Source organism: Eriocheir sinensis, chromosome 12, assembly GCF_024679095.1.
Source record: "Eriocheir sinensis breed Jianghai 21 chromosome 12, ASM2467909v1, whole genome shotgun sequence".
NCBI lineage: Eukaryota > Metazoa > Arthropoda > Malacostraca > Decapoda > Varunidae > Eriocheir > Eriocheir sinensis.
In genome coordinates this window covers 794,439-811,048 of record NC_066520.1, presented here as the reverse complement: position 1 = coordinate 811,048, position 16,610 = coordinate 794,439, and the positions used below count along the sequence as shown (strand labels likewise).

At 45.7% G+C, this 16,610-nt stretch overlaps 2 protein-coding genes across 2 annotated transcripts in view; one reads left to right on the top strand and one right to left on the bottom strand.

Moving 5' to 3' along the window:
* LOC126997278 (terminal uridylyltransferase 7-like) overlaps window positions 1-16,610 on the top strand; it is a gene marked incomplete in the record, with an annotated part of 169,407 nt that overhangs the window by 85,902 nt on the left and 66,895 nt on the right. The window contains 1 exon segment of the mRNA XM_050858270.1: window positions 9,895-10,044. Within this exon segment, the coding sequence (XP_050714227.1) occupies window positions 9,895-10,044 (150 nt within the window).
* LOC126997279 (uncharacterized) overlaps window positions 1-16,610 on the bottom strand; it is a 58,405-nt gene that overhangs the window by 35,658 nt on the left and 6,137 nt on the right. The window lies entirely within an intron of this gene.

The window sequence follows — 16,610 nt, the reverse complement described above, 5'->3', positions numbered from 1 at the left end:
ACAACTCGCTCCCGGATGGGCGCACGGGCGTTGCCAGTAGCCACAACGATTGGCTGTTTTCCTCTGTCCCAAGGCAGCAAGGCCACTGACCGGGTGAGCGCTGGCGATGACGTCATCAGACTCCCAGTGAATCCCAAGCATGTTTTCAGAGCTCAGCCAATCGTAAGGCTTCATCTGTGGCTTTAAAACGACCCGTTCTCTCTTCCTGTTTTCTTCCTTTTTCCAACGTACGTATTTTGGGATAACAAGGGAGTAAAGGAGGAAGAAAAGTGTGCTCGAGGGGCTGCATAGCCAATTATAATGGCGCCACTATAAACAGTTGCCTGCACCATGACAGGCTCGGGGCCGACCATCAGGCCCAGATGGATAGTCTACCGGCGGCGCCATAGCCCACATTAAAAAGAAAAAGAAAACCTCCACGGGTCGGAACAGATAAGCGTTTTTTCAGTGTTTTCAATACCTCAAGTTTCGTGATCCTCGAGTTTAGCGCTGTACCTTCAGAACGAAGCGAGCGCGAAACTCGAGAGGGTACTGTATATTATGAAATGGTTTGTGTGAGGGGTGATTTTTTTTCATTTTTCTCGCATAGAGGGACCATTAAGAATCATGATCCCCGGTGCTACTACCGGGTTAAACATTTATGTGGATTTTGGACCCCGTGTTATTTCAAAAACGCGTAAGCCAAACTCGCGTAAATCGAGAGTTACCTGTACAGCCATGTGGCCACTGCTCTCCGGCTTGAACAATATGGCCGACTGACAGTTAAGTGGCTTCAAACAGCGAGACTCCATGCCTCCCCTGCTGACAGCCTTCTACCTCTTAACCCCTTGACTAAGGCCGGGTGAAAACGGCACCCCGCCCTGTATCCAGGCTGGCCACCCGTGCCAAATTTCAAATGTTGCTTCTGATTATAACAAGTTTTCAGCCATAATCTCAACATAATCATCATGTATTATATATAAAAACATGCAAAATTAAATGGTGCACATAGAGAAACATTAATTATTTGATAATTTTGAGATGTAATCATAAATAAACAGAGAAATTTGTGAGAGATTAGCATCTCTCTCTCTCTCTCTCTCTCTCTCTCTCTCACACACACACACACACACATCAGAGATGGCAGAAGTGATGAACAACAGCTTCCATAGAGTTTTCACAAAGGAAGACGAATTTGTACAACCACCGGGCCAGGAAAGAGGAAGGGTTATGCAGGAGATACAGTTAACGGTGCAGGAGGTCAAGGAAAGCTTGAACAAGCTGGATGTAAGAAAGGCGACAGGGCCGGATGAAGTATCAGGGTGGATCCTGAAAGAATGTAGTGAGCAACTTGCAGAGAAATTCCACTCCATAATGAGCGCCTCCCTGAGTGAAGGAAGGGTACCACAAGATTGGAAGAGAGCAAACATGGTACCAATTTATAAAGGAGGAAAGAGAGAGGACCCATTAAATTACAGACCGGTATCACTCACTAGTGTGGTTGTGAAGATATGTGAGAGGCTGGTTTAAAACAGGTGGTCGGATTTTTTAGAAAGTGAGATAATTATCTCAGATTGCCAGTTTGGATTCAGGAGAGGGAGATCTTGTGTCACCAACTTGTTGTGTTATTACTCAAGGGTGACAGATTTAATACAAGAGAGAGAAGGCTGGGGGGATGGAGTGTACCTGGATTTGAAAAAGGCATTCGACAAAGTACCGCACAGAAGACTAATTTGGAAAATTAAAAATAGGGGTGGAGTGGGTGATGGACTGATTAAGTGGCTGGGGGACTTCCTAACTAACAGGGAAATGAGGACAATAATCAGGGACAGGGTTTCCAACTGGTGCCCAGGGAGGAGTGGGGTCCCGCAAGGTTCAGTGCTGGCGCCAATAATGTTTGCTGTTTATATAAATGATATGGTGGACGGAGTGACCAGCTATGTGAGTTTGTTTGCAGATGATGCAAAGCTATTGAGACGAGTCAATGATGTGAAGGACTGTGAGGCATTGCAGAGGGACCTGGACAAAATATGGGAGTGGAGTGGTACATGGCAGATGGAGTTCAATCTTGGGAAATGTAAAAAAATAGAGTTTGGTAGGAGTGGAAGAAGATGTGAATATGATTATAAGATGGGAAGTGAAATAATATGCAGAGGAGTGGAAGAAAAAGATTTGGGAGTGACTGTCTCAGAGAACATGTCACCGGACAAACACATCAACAGGATAACGGGACAAACTATGAATTTGCTGAGGAACATAAGGACGGCATTTGTGTATTTGGACGAGGAGATGATGAAGAAAATAATAGTTACAATGATAAGGCCAAGGTTGGAGTATGCAGCAGTGGTCTGGTCTCCTCACGAAAAGAAGAACATAAGAAAGCTGGAAAGAGTGCAGAGAGTGGCAACTAAGATGGTACCGGAACTTAGGGATCGGACTTACAAGGGGAGACTCAATAGCATGGGGCTCACAACCCTGGAGAGAAGAAGAGAAAGAGGAGACCTGATAGTGGTGTACAGGGTGGCGAGCGGGGTGGAGGATCTGGACAGAGAGGACCTGTGTGTGTGGAGCGAGAGAGAAACGAGAGGACATGGAAAGAAGTTGAGGGCGACCACGTGTAGGCGAGATGTGAAAAAGTTTAGCTTCCCAAACAGAAGCATTGAGCTGTGGAATAGACTGGAGGAGGAGGTGGTTTGTGCAAGAAACATTCATGATTTAAAGGAAAAGTTGGATAGGGGAGGATATGGAGACGGGACAGCGGAGCGTAGCTCTTTACCCGTATGTCACAACTAGGTAAATACACACAGAAAGGGAAATGAGAAGGGTGGTGGGAGGGAGGGGCAGAAGGGAGTCAGGTCATGTTTTGACCTGAGTCAGGTCATATTCTGACTGCTGGAGTGGGTAGGAAGACACCTACCGAACGGGGGCAAGCCACTCCTGGTGAGGTATATATGGGAAGCGAGGAGGGTGCTGATGCCCTCCAAAGTCCCTTTCCATGTCCTCACTAACTGTTTCCCTATTGTCTCATCAACACCAGAGAATAGTTCAGCATGCTCTCTAAAGACAGTTCCTCTCTCTATCCACACCACACTACTGTTAAGCCGTGCTAACACAGACTGATAGGGGGAAAGGTTGGTCCGACAAACGCGAATGTCCGACATAGACGGATGTACCCCCAAAAAACCCAAAGAACCTCAAAAGCAAACCTAAAATACACTCGACGCTCGATTTAACGGCTGGGCAGGTTTGTCCGGTGCACGTGTACACGTGTGGACAGCCGAACAGCTGACAGGCGGCTGATGACGGTGATGGTTATGATGAGTGTCGGGGGCGGGGCCCCCGCATTGGCGCTGTATTTGTTGTGGGTTTGGGCTTTTCAATTTGCCGATTCCCATCCTCCACAAGTTGTGCGGGACTCCTTTCCTTTCTTCCATCTCTTCTTTTTGAGAAAGAAGAGATGGAAGGAGGGAGGGGGGTCCCGCACAACATGTGGAAAACAAGAGTCGGCAAATTGAGGAGCCCAGGCCCGCGGTGGGCACAGCCACACACACGCGGGCCCCAACGAAAACACCGCCCGGGCGGCGCCGATGCGGGGGTGACCTTCCTCTTCACCCCACTTGGTCTTGAAGCTCTTGAGGATGCGTTGGCACAAAAAGTCACATGTGTCAACCACAATCTGGCTTGAAAATAGTAGAAATAACAACAGCAACCACATGGTGCTTGCGACGCTGCTATGTAAACAAGACAGACCGACGGCCACCTGCCGGTCAAAGTCTGTACTGCCGGGCGCAACCACAACTCGGACTTTAGTCCCTCGGTCGGTCAGAGTCCGACTAAGCTCAAAATCCGAGTTGCCGGGGTCCGAGTTAGCGAGGTTCAATGCAAAACACACACCCTTTCCCAAAATTCAAAATTCAAAATGGTGAACCATAACCATGCCTCGAAGTCCCCGCCTGGAGGGGGGACCACAAATTCCCCTAGGGAGGATTCCCCTTCTGGCTGCCGACCTGAGAGGTGTCTTGGTAACTCCTCGAACCCCTTTCTTATCAACTTCTGCAACATTCGCGGTCTTCGTTCTAATTTTCATTCTGTGGAACACCATCTCTCCTCCTCTAAACCTCATCTTCTCTTCCTCACCGAAACACAGGTTTCTGAGGCTACTGACAGCAACCTCTACTCTGTTCCCTCCTACTATCTCTATCCTAAATTTCAATCCAAAGCTGGATGTTGCGTCTATATACGCAATGACATCACTTGCTCTCGTGCCCACGACCTTGACTCTTCAGAATTTTCCACCGTCAGGCTAAGACTTCATTGTCATTCTATTACTAAATACATCTGTGCTGTTTATCTCTCACCTAACTCTACTAACTATGTAAAATTCTTTGACTATTTGAACTCTAAAGTGGAGCACATCTTGACCCACTCTCCCTTTGCTGAAATCTCCATCTTGGGAGATTTCAACAACCTACAGCAGTTGGTCCAGCACCCTACTCGTATTCCCGACTGTGTTGGAGACCGGCCCAACATACCAGACATTTTCCTTTCCCCTAATCCTTCTGCTTACTCTGTCAAACTGTTCTCTCCGTTGGGCTCCTCCGATCACAACCATATTTCTGTATCCTGTCCTATCGCTCCTGTACACCCTCTGGACCCACCGAAGAGGCGATGCTTCTGGCATTTTGCTTCAGCACGGTGGGATGACCTGAGGATGTACTTTTCCGATTTCCCATGGAATGATTACTGCTTCCAGGAGAGAGACCCCTCTGTGTGTGCCCAGCACATCACAGAGGTGATTGTCTCTGGAATGGAGGCATACATTCCACGTACTTTCTCTACTCCCCATGCTAAAAAGCCTTGGTTTAATCACGCTTGTTCTTGTGCTGTCAAAGATAGAGAGGCAGCTCACAAAATGTACCAGAGCCTTCGAACTCCCGCTAACCATGATCTCTACATCTCCGCCCGGAATCATGCCAATTCTGTTCTTCGGCTTAGCAAAAACTCCTTCATTCATATCAGATGTCAACACCTTGCTTTCTCTAATTCTTCCAGAGACTTCTGGCACTTAGCCAAAAATATCTCCTCCAATTTCACTTCTTCCTCTTTCCCGCCTCTTCTTAACCCTTTCATGGCTAAATGCTCGCAGCGAACGTTAGGCGTATTTGCTGGTGGTGCTAAACGCTCGCTGTGAGCTCCAGCCACACGAGCAACTGGTGGATGTTGTTGACCAATATAGCAACATTTTTGCATAGCTTCACCTATCACATGACTGATATTTTGACCAAATAGTTGTAAATTTTTCAGTTGGCAATACTGCCCTGCCAGCACCCCATCATCAAGAGATCTACAGTAGTTGCCTTACGGCTGACCGTTGTGCATGTATAAATGTACGTCTTCGCAGGCAACACCCCCTGAACGTGCCTGTACTTTCGCAGGAGAGGCTTACATTACCGAATCGTATGGATCTTGGCCTCCTCTTTCCAATGGTGTTTTTGCTTTTTAGCTGTGATGAATAGTTTTTGAGATACAGCGTCACATGCTGGTGGTGCTTCGCACTCACAGCAAAAAACACCCCCTGAACGTGCCTGTACGTTCGCAGGAGAGGCCTACATAGCCGTATCTTATAGATCTTGGCCTCCTCTTTCCAATGGTGTTTTCGTTTTGTAGCTGTGATGAATAGTTTTTGAGATACAGCGGTTAAAAGAGATCCCCTTCCCCTGCTGGGGTGCCCGAGCGCGCCTGAGGGGATAGTCTCGTTGCAAGGGTCTTCACTCTTTCATCCCTCACGCTGGTAAACTCTGGAACAATCTTCCTTCATATGTATTTCCTCCTGCCTACGACTTGAACTCTTTCAAGAGAAGGGTATCAGGACACCTCCCCTCCTGAAATTAACCTCTCTTTTGGCCACCTCTTTTGATTCTTTTTATGCTGGGTTCACACATTCACGGTTTGTGGTCACGGTGCCCTCCCGACATGCAAAAATGGTGAATCGGCAGTGTATCCGTGACTAACCTTGACATACCTTGGATTTCCGGTGCAGTATCGTAACCCTGCCGTGGAAAACCTTGGACATCGGCAGTGTCTTACGATCATTTTGGTGCGAGCAAAATGATCGTGGCTCACCACGACAACTGTCAAATGCCGTGACTATCCAGGATGGCATCGGGAAGGGTCCGGGCTAGCACCTGGAGTCCGTCGCGAACGTCGGTAAGCCATCGCAAATAACCGTGACATTCCGCCGCTCAGCCACGGTATGATAACGTGTGCTGCGGACGCCTACCGACCTCATAAAGCTGTCAGGATGCTGCCAGGCTGGGCCCGTGACCTCCCAGCGCGCACATCACCATGACCCAGCGCTCTGACACCTCCGTGCACGTGTTGCGGGTCGACGAGCTTGAGTTATCAGCCCCTGCAGCCGCCGAGATGGCTACGGAGCAGCCCCAGTCCCCCCTGCAGGAGGAAGGTACCGCTACCCAGACGCAAGAGGTAGCTACTCAGCCCCAGGAAAATGGAAGGAAGAAGGCCGCCACCACTCTCCTCGATGAGGCGGTGGAGATGGACCTGGGGGAGTGGCATCACCTCCTCTCCATACACTGCCACAATAGCTTCACAGGTTTCTGGCACAATATGGTGAATAGTGTTCACAGCAACGCGGAAGGCATACGAAAGGCTTTTGTAGGAATCACCTGTTGTTAAGAAACGAAGTGTGATCGCAATACGTAGTCCTGGCTCAATGGGCGACCTTCAGAATGTTGTCTGCTTCTCAATGTGTGGGCCAACACGTGCAACAATCTCATTGAACAGGTCTTCATTAATCCTGAGGAAGATTTTGTACCTGAACCTACAAATACAAATACAAATACAAATACAAGTACTGGTTCAAAAAACACAAATAAAAATACTAATACTCCTATTCCAGATTTCAAAGATACAAATAAAAATACCCCTGAAATTATGTAAAAAATATAAAGATACTTTTTTCACAAGTTTACACTTAACATATCATAATTGCATTTTATTATCATTAATGCCCGGAAGGTTTCCGGGATGAGTCTCGGTCGCTCAAGTGTAAAAATTGCCGGCTTTACTAAACACCCTCTCAGATGGTGCCGACGCTGCACAGCACCCTAGAATATTCTTGGCAAAGTGCTTCAAAATTTTGAAGCTTTTTGCATCACGCCAGTACCTCAGTGGATTGACATCAAAAGGCAGAACACCTTCTAGGTACGTTTCAAGTTCTGCCTTCACCACTGTAGTGTCATTTGTTGATGCACTTGCCATCATTTGCCCAGGTGGAGGGATGTAGGCAAAAAGACGAGGTCATTTTGCAGTCATGCCAGCTGAAAAGACAAAAGGCTCACTCTCTTGAAATGTTTTCTTCTTCAAGGTCGACTAAGTTGACTCGGAAATAATTAGGTCCACAGTCATCGAAACCTTTTCCTTTTGCATATTCTTACATGGCATCCATGTTAAACCTGGGGCCCATGACAGCTGCGGCAATGACATCAGTCCTCTCAAGAAATGGATGCAATCTTTTTTTGATAGGTGACTGTAGTGCATTTGCCAAGTTAAAGCAGTAGATCGGTTTACTGTCTCTCGTCGTCTTCACTCGCATCTCATCCCCTACGCCTCCCATTTCCGTGACGTCACACATTTTTGCGGGCGGACTTTCTTCCCAGCCGCCCCATCCCTCAGTAACTCCCTAAATCCTCTCCTACTTCTCCTCCAACATTAATTATCTTATTACCTTAATCACTTCCTAGGTCCTACACTCCTCCTCCATGTGACCTGAGGTTAATTTCCTCCTTACTCCCCACCCTTAATCTTTTTTCCGCCTCTGCCTTCAACTTAATGTTCTCCTTACTCCGCTTTCCCCGTGATCTGACGTTAAGCCTTTCCTCCTTCGCCTTCAACCTTAATCTGTTTCCTCCTCCGCCTTAACATTACTTATTTTTCTATTTCCTTCACAGTAATTATTCTCCTCAAATGGTTTTGACTCGAAATATAAATTCAAATACAAAATACTTTTTTTTCTGGGTGCCAGAATACAAATACAAAATACTTTTTTCTGGATGTCTGAATACAAATACAAATACAAAATACTTTTTTCTGGATGTCAGAATACAAATACAAATACAAAATACTTTTTTCTGGATGTCTGAATACAAATACAAATACAAAATACTTTTTTCTGGATGTCAGAATACAAATACAAATACAAAATACTTTTTTCTGGATGTCTGAATACAAATACAAATACAAAATACTTTTTTCTGGATGTCAGAATACAAATACAAATACAAAATACTTTTTTTCTGGATGTCAGAATACAAATACAAATACAAAATACTTTTTTTCTGGATGTCAGAATACAAATACAAATACAAAATACTTTTTTCTCTGGATGCCAAAATACAAATACATTAAAATTGTATTTAAATACAATTCAAATACTAATACAGTTGTATTTGATCCACCCCTGGTTACCATTAAGAAACTTATTCTAACAAATGACGCTCCCAAATTTGAGACTTTCACCGAAAACTTAATTTTTAATAAATTTTTAAAACTTTTATGACGCGGCCATACTGTTGCAGCGTATTCCAACCTTGGACGTATCATGTTTACAATCAGTTTCTTCATCATTTCCTCATCCAGATACTGAAAAGCAACTTTTATGTTCCTCACCAGGTTGTATGTCTCACCTATAATCATATTTATATACGTGTTTCTCTGGCGACAAATTATCCGATACAGTTACTCTCAGGTTCTTTTCCACTGATGTTTCCTTAATGCTTTTATTTCCCAATGTGTAATTACCTGAAATTCTCTTTTTGCTTAATCCAAAATCCATCACACCTATCTGATGTTAAACTCCATTTCCTATCTATAACTCCATTCCTATATCCTGTCCAGGTCCTGTTGCAGTGCTTGACAGTCCTCTTCACTTCCAGTCTTCTAAAGCAACTTGGCATTGTCAGCAAACAAACTCACATAACTGTTCACTCCATCGGCCATGTCGTTGATATGGATTGCAAACATGATTGGAGCCAGCACTGACCCCTGTGGGACTCCATTGATCACTTTCCCCCGTGAGGACCTCACACCCCTGATCACTGTCCTCATATGTGTGTGTGTGTGTGTGTGTGTGTGTATATATTTTTTTTTTAAAGCAAAGGAGACTGTTCAAAGGCATAGAAAAAAAGGGAAAAAAAAAAAAAAAAAAAAAAAACCCTGCTACTCACTGCTCCTAAAAAAAGTACAGAGGAGTGGCCAAAAGAGAGGTCAATTTCAGGAGGAGAGGTGTCCTGATACCCTCCTCTTGAAAGAGTTCAAGTCGTAGGCAGGTGTATTTACCTATTTGTATTTACCTATTTGTAGTCTACCGGAGTTGAGCTAAGCTCTAATAGTCCCATCTCCATATCTACATTCATGGAGCCTTTCCTTCATGTGATGGACACTGCTCACTTCCACCACCTCTTCCCGCAAGCTGTTCCGTGTGTTAACACTTCTGTGTGGAAAACTATACTTTTTGAAGTCACTCAAACAGGTTCCTTATTAAGTTTCTTTCCATGTTCTCTCAGCCACTGCGTTCTCACAGTAGAGAATAGATCATCTCTATCCACCTCATCAAACATATTTACCAAATTTTACAGCATGATCAGATCTCCTCTCCCTTCTTTGTTCCAGTGTCATCAAGGCCATCTCCCTCAATCTGTCTTCATATTCAAGAGTTCTGGGACCATTTTAGTCGCAATTCTCTGTATCTTTTCCAACGTTCTGATATCCTTCTTTTTGTGAGGCGACCACACAACTGCAGTGTGTGTGTGTGTGTGTGTGTGTGTGTGTGTGTGTGTGTGTGTGTGTTGTTCATATCAGCATATTCATGCTCTGTTTGGTTTTCATTTGACTCAGGCAGGACAGTCTCAGAGTGAGGGGTCTTCAGAGTGTGAAATGGAGAGGACAGAAGATGAGGTTGATGTGGCTGTGGAGGGAGAGGCCGAGGAAGATGACGACACCACCATGTCAGGCTTTGAAGCAGACCTGAGCACAATATCTCCAGAGGTAAGATATGGTTATGTGAAAGTTTCTAGGAAGATCTGCAATTCATCTCATAAGTGGAGTTAGAAAATAATTTTTTGCCTCACGTAACTGTGTGTCTGTGGTGAATTTATTAGCTGGACTATAGTTGGTTCAGCCAAGTCTGAGATGTGCATTATCGTGCGCTGGCAACCATCCGTCACACGGCGTGTTCGATTTCATGGATAACGCAGAGGAGACAGTCATCAGTTTCAATAATATGCAAGCAACAATAACAAATACTGTCAATTATAGTCAAATTTGAGTTAAAAATCATTAGCACTGTTGCAGACAGCTGTTTTGTTAATTTACAATATTGCTGTTTATGATTATTAAACAGCCTTGGTGCTGTCCACCACTGAGAAAATTACCAGGCTTTATATCAGCAAAACAGCTGTTTGTGACTACTATGTATTAGTTTTTAACTCAAAATCGACTATAATTGAAGGTATTTGTTATTAATGCATGTATATTTTTAAAGCTGATGACTGTTTCCTATGCATAGGCTGTCATATATTATCCATGCAAACAGACAATCCACAGGTTGCCAGCTCATAATAGTGTACACCTCAGACCTGGGTGAACCGACTATAGCTACGAATACGCAGGCCCAGGTTCTGATCCCAGGCCAAACAGTCAGCATGCAGCTCCCCCAGTTGTTGATCCTCCCTTTCAGAGCCGATAAATGGGTACCTAGGGAAACCTGGGGAAGGTAACTATGGTAAGCCAATGTCACACTGGCCCTGTGTCTTGGGGTAATGGGATATTTCCCACCACAGGCTCAGGGGCCAGTGCAACCAGGCTTTGTTTCACAGCAATGGAAGCAGCTCAAGGGCAACAAAAACAGGAAACAAAAAAATCCCTCTGAAAACTATTCCTGCAAAAAAGAAGGCCGTACAAGTGGCGGTCAGGAGAGAGGTTGTTGGGTGGAGAGGTGTCTTAATACTCCCTTCTGGAAAGAGGCCAAGCCATATGCAATAGGAAATACAGAGGAAGGAAGGCCATTCCTGAGTTTACTAGTGAAAGGGATCAGAGAGTGAAGATGGTCGTCAACTCTTGCATAAAGTATTTGGATACAATGGGTATGAGCTAGAGTAGAAGGTCATTTGCATCAGGGCTAGGGGTGTGGGGGAGGAATGCAGTTAGCAAGTTCAGAGGAGCAGTCAGCATGAAAATATTGGTAGAAGGTAGAGAGGCGACTTTGCGGCAGATTAGAAGAGACAAAAGAGTGTGTGTAAGAGGAGAGTTGATGAGACAAAGAACTTTCGACATCACTGTTCAGAAGCGCTGTGTGTGTGTGGAGGCCCACACACAAGAGGTGTGTACTCCATACAAGGGCAACACCCATCTATATGGACACCATCTGTGAGGGGGAAAGAACTTGTGGAGATGATATTAGACACCTAACCTCGTGGAAGCTGATTTAGTCCTTTAACTCCTCTTGGGAGGGTCTATTGTTTAAATATGTTGGGTGATGCAGAGTAGAGTCTTTGGTGTAGGAGTGATGAGGTCAGAGGCCACGTTCAGCTTTAGTTTATGCCCCAAACTTTACCTTTACCTCTTGTAGGAATGTCATGCTTATTTCAGTTGGGAGAAGAAGCTGTTATTGGTTAGCTAATAACTACTGTGTTTTATACATTCGATTTATATTTAATAGAAAAGCTTACCTCAAAAGATTTGTTCTCAATTATCTTATACAGTTTGTCATCCACTAACAGTTTTCACAACTGGAAATTTCACCACTGCAGTATGCAGAAGATTGTCCAAAATTAAAAGACCATCATTGAATTCTGGGTCGCGAAGTGTTTTTCCGACAGGCCGGTTCACAGACCATCCTGCTCTTTATGAGCATTCCATTTATCCATCCTTCCTCTTCAATCTGCCACAAACCCGAAATCTCTACGTCATGTGGTGTTTCTGTGGTGACGTGATGAAGTGTAGTAACTTCCGCCTCGCAGCAGGCCTTCGTTCGGAACGCTACATAGGATGTGGGTGGCGCCATGTGGTGAGGAGCCCTCCCCCTCCCCACACTCGACCCCACTTCAAAGCCCTTCATTACCTTCACTTGATAACCCAGAAGGGTGGTGGAATGCATCCTCAGGGGCCTCAGTATCACTTCCACCAGCACCATAATGAGACTGACCTATAGGAAGGCTACCCAAAAAAAAGCAAGGTTGCACAATAACAGGGCTCAGCCTTCCTAATAAGACAGAGTTGGAGTTCAATGCTGTTGCTGTCACTGTCTTCACCAATAACACCACTTTCAAAACTTGAAGAAGGCACTTTCAGATCTCTCCCAATTGCGCTCTCACTGAGAGCTCTTTTGGGAGTAGGATGAGGCTTATGAGGAGTGGAGTTTGTTGGCTGTGGACACTCAGGTGCACAATCAGACGCGGGAGATCCAAAAAACTCTCCTGCTGCTGCCTTTGTTACAGTCATGAACACACTGAGGATGGCACAGAGGACCTCAAAATTATGGTGAAAAAAGGCAGACCAGTAAAACCCGCCACCTGCCCTTAACTTAGCAGCTGGAAAAAAACGTCACCCAACCTTTAGGGGTTAAACAAGTGGCATTGTCACAGTGTAAAAATGAAGTACAGTACTCTCCCGAGTTCGCGATCCTCGAGTTTCGTGCTCAATCCTAAATTCTTACCATCCTGACTTTTGTGCATTATCGCCCCGAGTTTCGCGCTCCTTTGACATGTACGGGTCACGTCTACCTACTGTCAGCATCACGCGTGATTCCTGAAGGCGGTGTCACACTGGCCGTTTTCCTCCAACCGTTGGGGCTATTGGCAACAGCTGTTGCCCGTGCACCCAACCGGGAGCAAATTGTCGGTTGTCCGTACGGATGAAAAACGGTTGGGGGTACAATCAACTGCGCAGCCGTATGTAAACAAACAGACGATGGCAGTGGCTGAGGAGTGAGGAGCAGTGGAAAATGGCCAACCAAGAAACTCGTAAAGTAGACTGGCAGAGCTGCTTTGTTTACGTTGTGAATACAGACAACCGACCTTGGCCATGTGTGACTCACACTCAGAAAAGTTGGAGTTGGCGGTCGCCCGTATCGCCAACGCGGTTGGAGGGAAAAGGTCCAGTGTGACACCAGCAGCTTAAAGGCACGGTCACACAAGCTAGTTTTTTGGGAATTTTCCACTGAAATTATCTGCTGACAATTTTCTGCCTCGAATTTAACCTCAAGTTTGGTCACACAGAGGACTGTTGCATTCTGGGATATATCAGCTGAATAGCAAAATAAACAATGGATCCAGATGTTGCAGAGGTTGCTTTATTTTGGATGCTGAAGAAAAAGAAAAAAATGAAAAAGCATTTGTTGGTTTGTGAGTGTTTAGCTCGGAGACAAATGGAGAGTGTGTTACAGCTTTCTACCGTTAATTAAATGCCACGAGAACTTAGCAGTGAGGACCCAGACATGGTAATGCAGTGGCTACGCTTGGACAAGACTGCCCAACCTGGTTACTCCAAGCTTATTTACAGTGCTGGCGGTGGTGGAAGGAGCTGATGCTCCAAGACTTGGCCAAGACTCGGTTGTGAATGATTAATGCTGTTAGAAATGGTACTAAGTGGCGTTTACCAAAATTAATAGCGTATAGGGCACCCCTGGCTCTTCTTAACCACCTGAAGACACTTGGGAAGGGGATCAGCTAGGTTTTGTAGATATTCCTGGTTAATGTTGTCCCAAGTCTCTTGAATGGCGCTTCGAAGGCACGGAAGGGAATAAGTGTCCCGGTTCTGTAGCTGATGTTTGATGAACGCCCAGAGGTTCTCGATTGGATTAAGATCCGGGGAATTTCCAGGCCAAGGTGTTGTCAGCTTCACATTTCAAAATTCAAACCAGTCTACCTCTAATTTTGCAGTGTGGCATGGTGCCCCATCCTGCAAGAAAACTTCAGCTTGACACCAATCCATGCAGGGTTCAAGTTCATCCAGGATAATCTCACAGTGGCTGTTCCAGTTCATTCTAATGTTCTTTGGTAGATGTTTGGTAGATGGTATGAAAAGCAACCCCAGACCATGAGTGAATCAGGGTGTTTCACCATGTGCTTTGTGTAGCGGGGGTCACAGGGATCACTGCCGCGGGGCGGGAAACCCTTCCTCTTTTGTTGTCAGTCACTACAAAGCTTGCCTCATCAGACCCTAACACCTTGTGCCACTCACCAAGGCCCCAGTCTTTGTACTGAGTGGCAAAAGCCAGCCTTTTAACACGATGGGCACGTGTTACCCACGGTTTAGGCACAGGCCTGCAACTCCTGTTATCCAGATCCCTCTTCAAATAATCTCTCTGTTTACTCAGCCACTCCTGCCAGCAAACACAGGTTCTTTTGCTCTATCTCCCGACTTGTAATGCCAGGTTGGGCCTCTACCTGCCTGCGAATGACATTCAAAGTCCTTTAAGTAACATTTCGCTTAAGACCTGCTGGTTTATGTGGGGATGGTACAATGCGCGTCTGAATGGCAAGATATTTTTTGGTCCCACGCTGCACTGTTACCAGTGAGATTCTCATGTTTGCAGCTATTTCTTTATTGGACTTTTTATCCCTAACTAGTGCACGTATGGCTTCAATCTGAGGCTCTTTGAGAAGCTTTCTCGGGCCCATAGTGTGCATGAAAATGTCTGAAAGGTGAAGAATTTGACAGTCAAACACACTCCTAAATGGAGTGATCAGTGACAAACATCCACCCCTTGTGAAGGCCAGACAGACACTTGTGCTGGCTAGCCGCGTGGAGCTGAGAGAGGCTCTCACATGAGTTGCCAGATGTAACTTTTTTCCTGATCCTCGGAGATCAGAGTGAGACAAAGGAGGTCAAGTGAATTTGGCGATGGCGGATGGTGCGTGACGATCCGCGCCTTCCGCCACCGCCAGCACTGTAGCTTTGTGGAACTCATTATGGTACTGGAAACAACATGCGGATAGCTACTAAACTGATCAGTTGATTCGCTCTTCTTCTTGTGATCACAACTTACCGATATCATGAGAAAACCAGCATGCTGGTGACTGAGTTTCTGACTAGAATTTCGATGTGTCCCGTGATATGCAGACGACTTTGAATCTCTGTATAAAATTCTCAAGAAACTAGCGGTTGGGTGACCCTGTTGACACGTGCTGGGGCGAGATTCAGAGATGCGTGCTATTGGCCTGCAGTAAAAGCCACGAACTAATGATTTAACTCAGCGTTGACTTTATATTCACAAAGCATTTCTTTCATCATAGTTAGAGGCCGCTGATTGGATGAGCGCCGTCGATGACATCATTGGACTCGGCCAATCACAAGCGTGTATTCAGAACTGTCAGCCAATCGTAAGGCAGCCAGCCGCCTTCAGCTGCGGCTTCAAAACGACCCGTTCTCTCTTCGCATTTTCTTTCTTTTTACACGGTATGTATTTTGAGATAACGAGAGTAAAGTGGGGAAAAAAAAGTCAGCTTCTCCACGGGCCGGAACAAATAAGTGTTTTTTTCAGTGTTTTCAAAACCCCGAGTTTCATGATCCACAAGTTTAGCGCTATACCTGCGGAAAGAAGCAAGTGTGAAACTCGGGAGGGTACTGTGCTACTGTACACCATCAAAGACAATAATAGACGAGGATTGATAGCTGCCTTAATATCACATCCTAGTCACAATAAAGCCTTGTGTCCATATTGATGGGGATTAGGGGCACAGGACTGCAATGGAAGTGGCTCCATGATTTGAAGCTATTCCAGCAAGGCGCCACACAGGCACCCGTTCGAGGCAAGTACAAGTGAGTGGTCAGTAAGTGATGGTGGGTAATGGCCACATTCCACTTATCAAGTTGGGAGGTGAGCTGGCCTGCACCAGAGCATGCTCACTAGGCACATAGTGAGTTCTCATGTGATGGATACCTTTAACCCTTTCCTTGCGTGCGGTGCGGACGCGACTATCCCCTCAGGTACAGTCGGGGAGCCCAATGGGGGGTCTATTTTAACCTCTGTATCTCAAAAACTATTCATCACAGCTAAAAACCAAAAACACCATTGGAAAGAGGAGGTCCAGATCTATAGGAGTCAGTTATGTATGCCTCTCTTGCGAACGTACATGCACGTTCAGGGAGTGTTGAATGTTAACACTTACGTCGGTGCGTGTGGGACGATCAGCCGTACTGAGGGAACTGTGGACATCTTTCCTTAAGATTCTGGCAAGGGAACATTGCCAACTGCAATATTTACAACTATTTGGTCAAAGAATCAGTCAGGTGATAGGTGAAGCTATGCAAAAATGGCGCTGTATTGGGCAAGAACATCCACCAGTTACTCGTCCGTACATTTGCCGCGCTGGGCTGATAAGATTTTCCACCAAATTTAGTGAAGAACCCACTCAATTGGCAATCCTGCATTGTGAAAATTAGTGTTGGAACACTCTCTTACACGGGAGATTTGAGTGTGGGTGGAGCTCGCAGCAAGCGTTTAGCACCACCAGCAAATACGCCTAACGCTCGCTGTGAGCGTTTAGCAATGAAAGGGTTAAGCCGCTCCCCCTCGGGGTATCTACTTGCACACAAGGTCCTATCCGGGC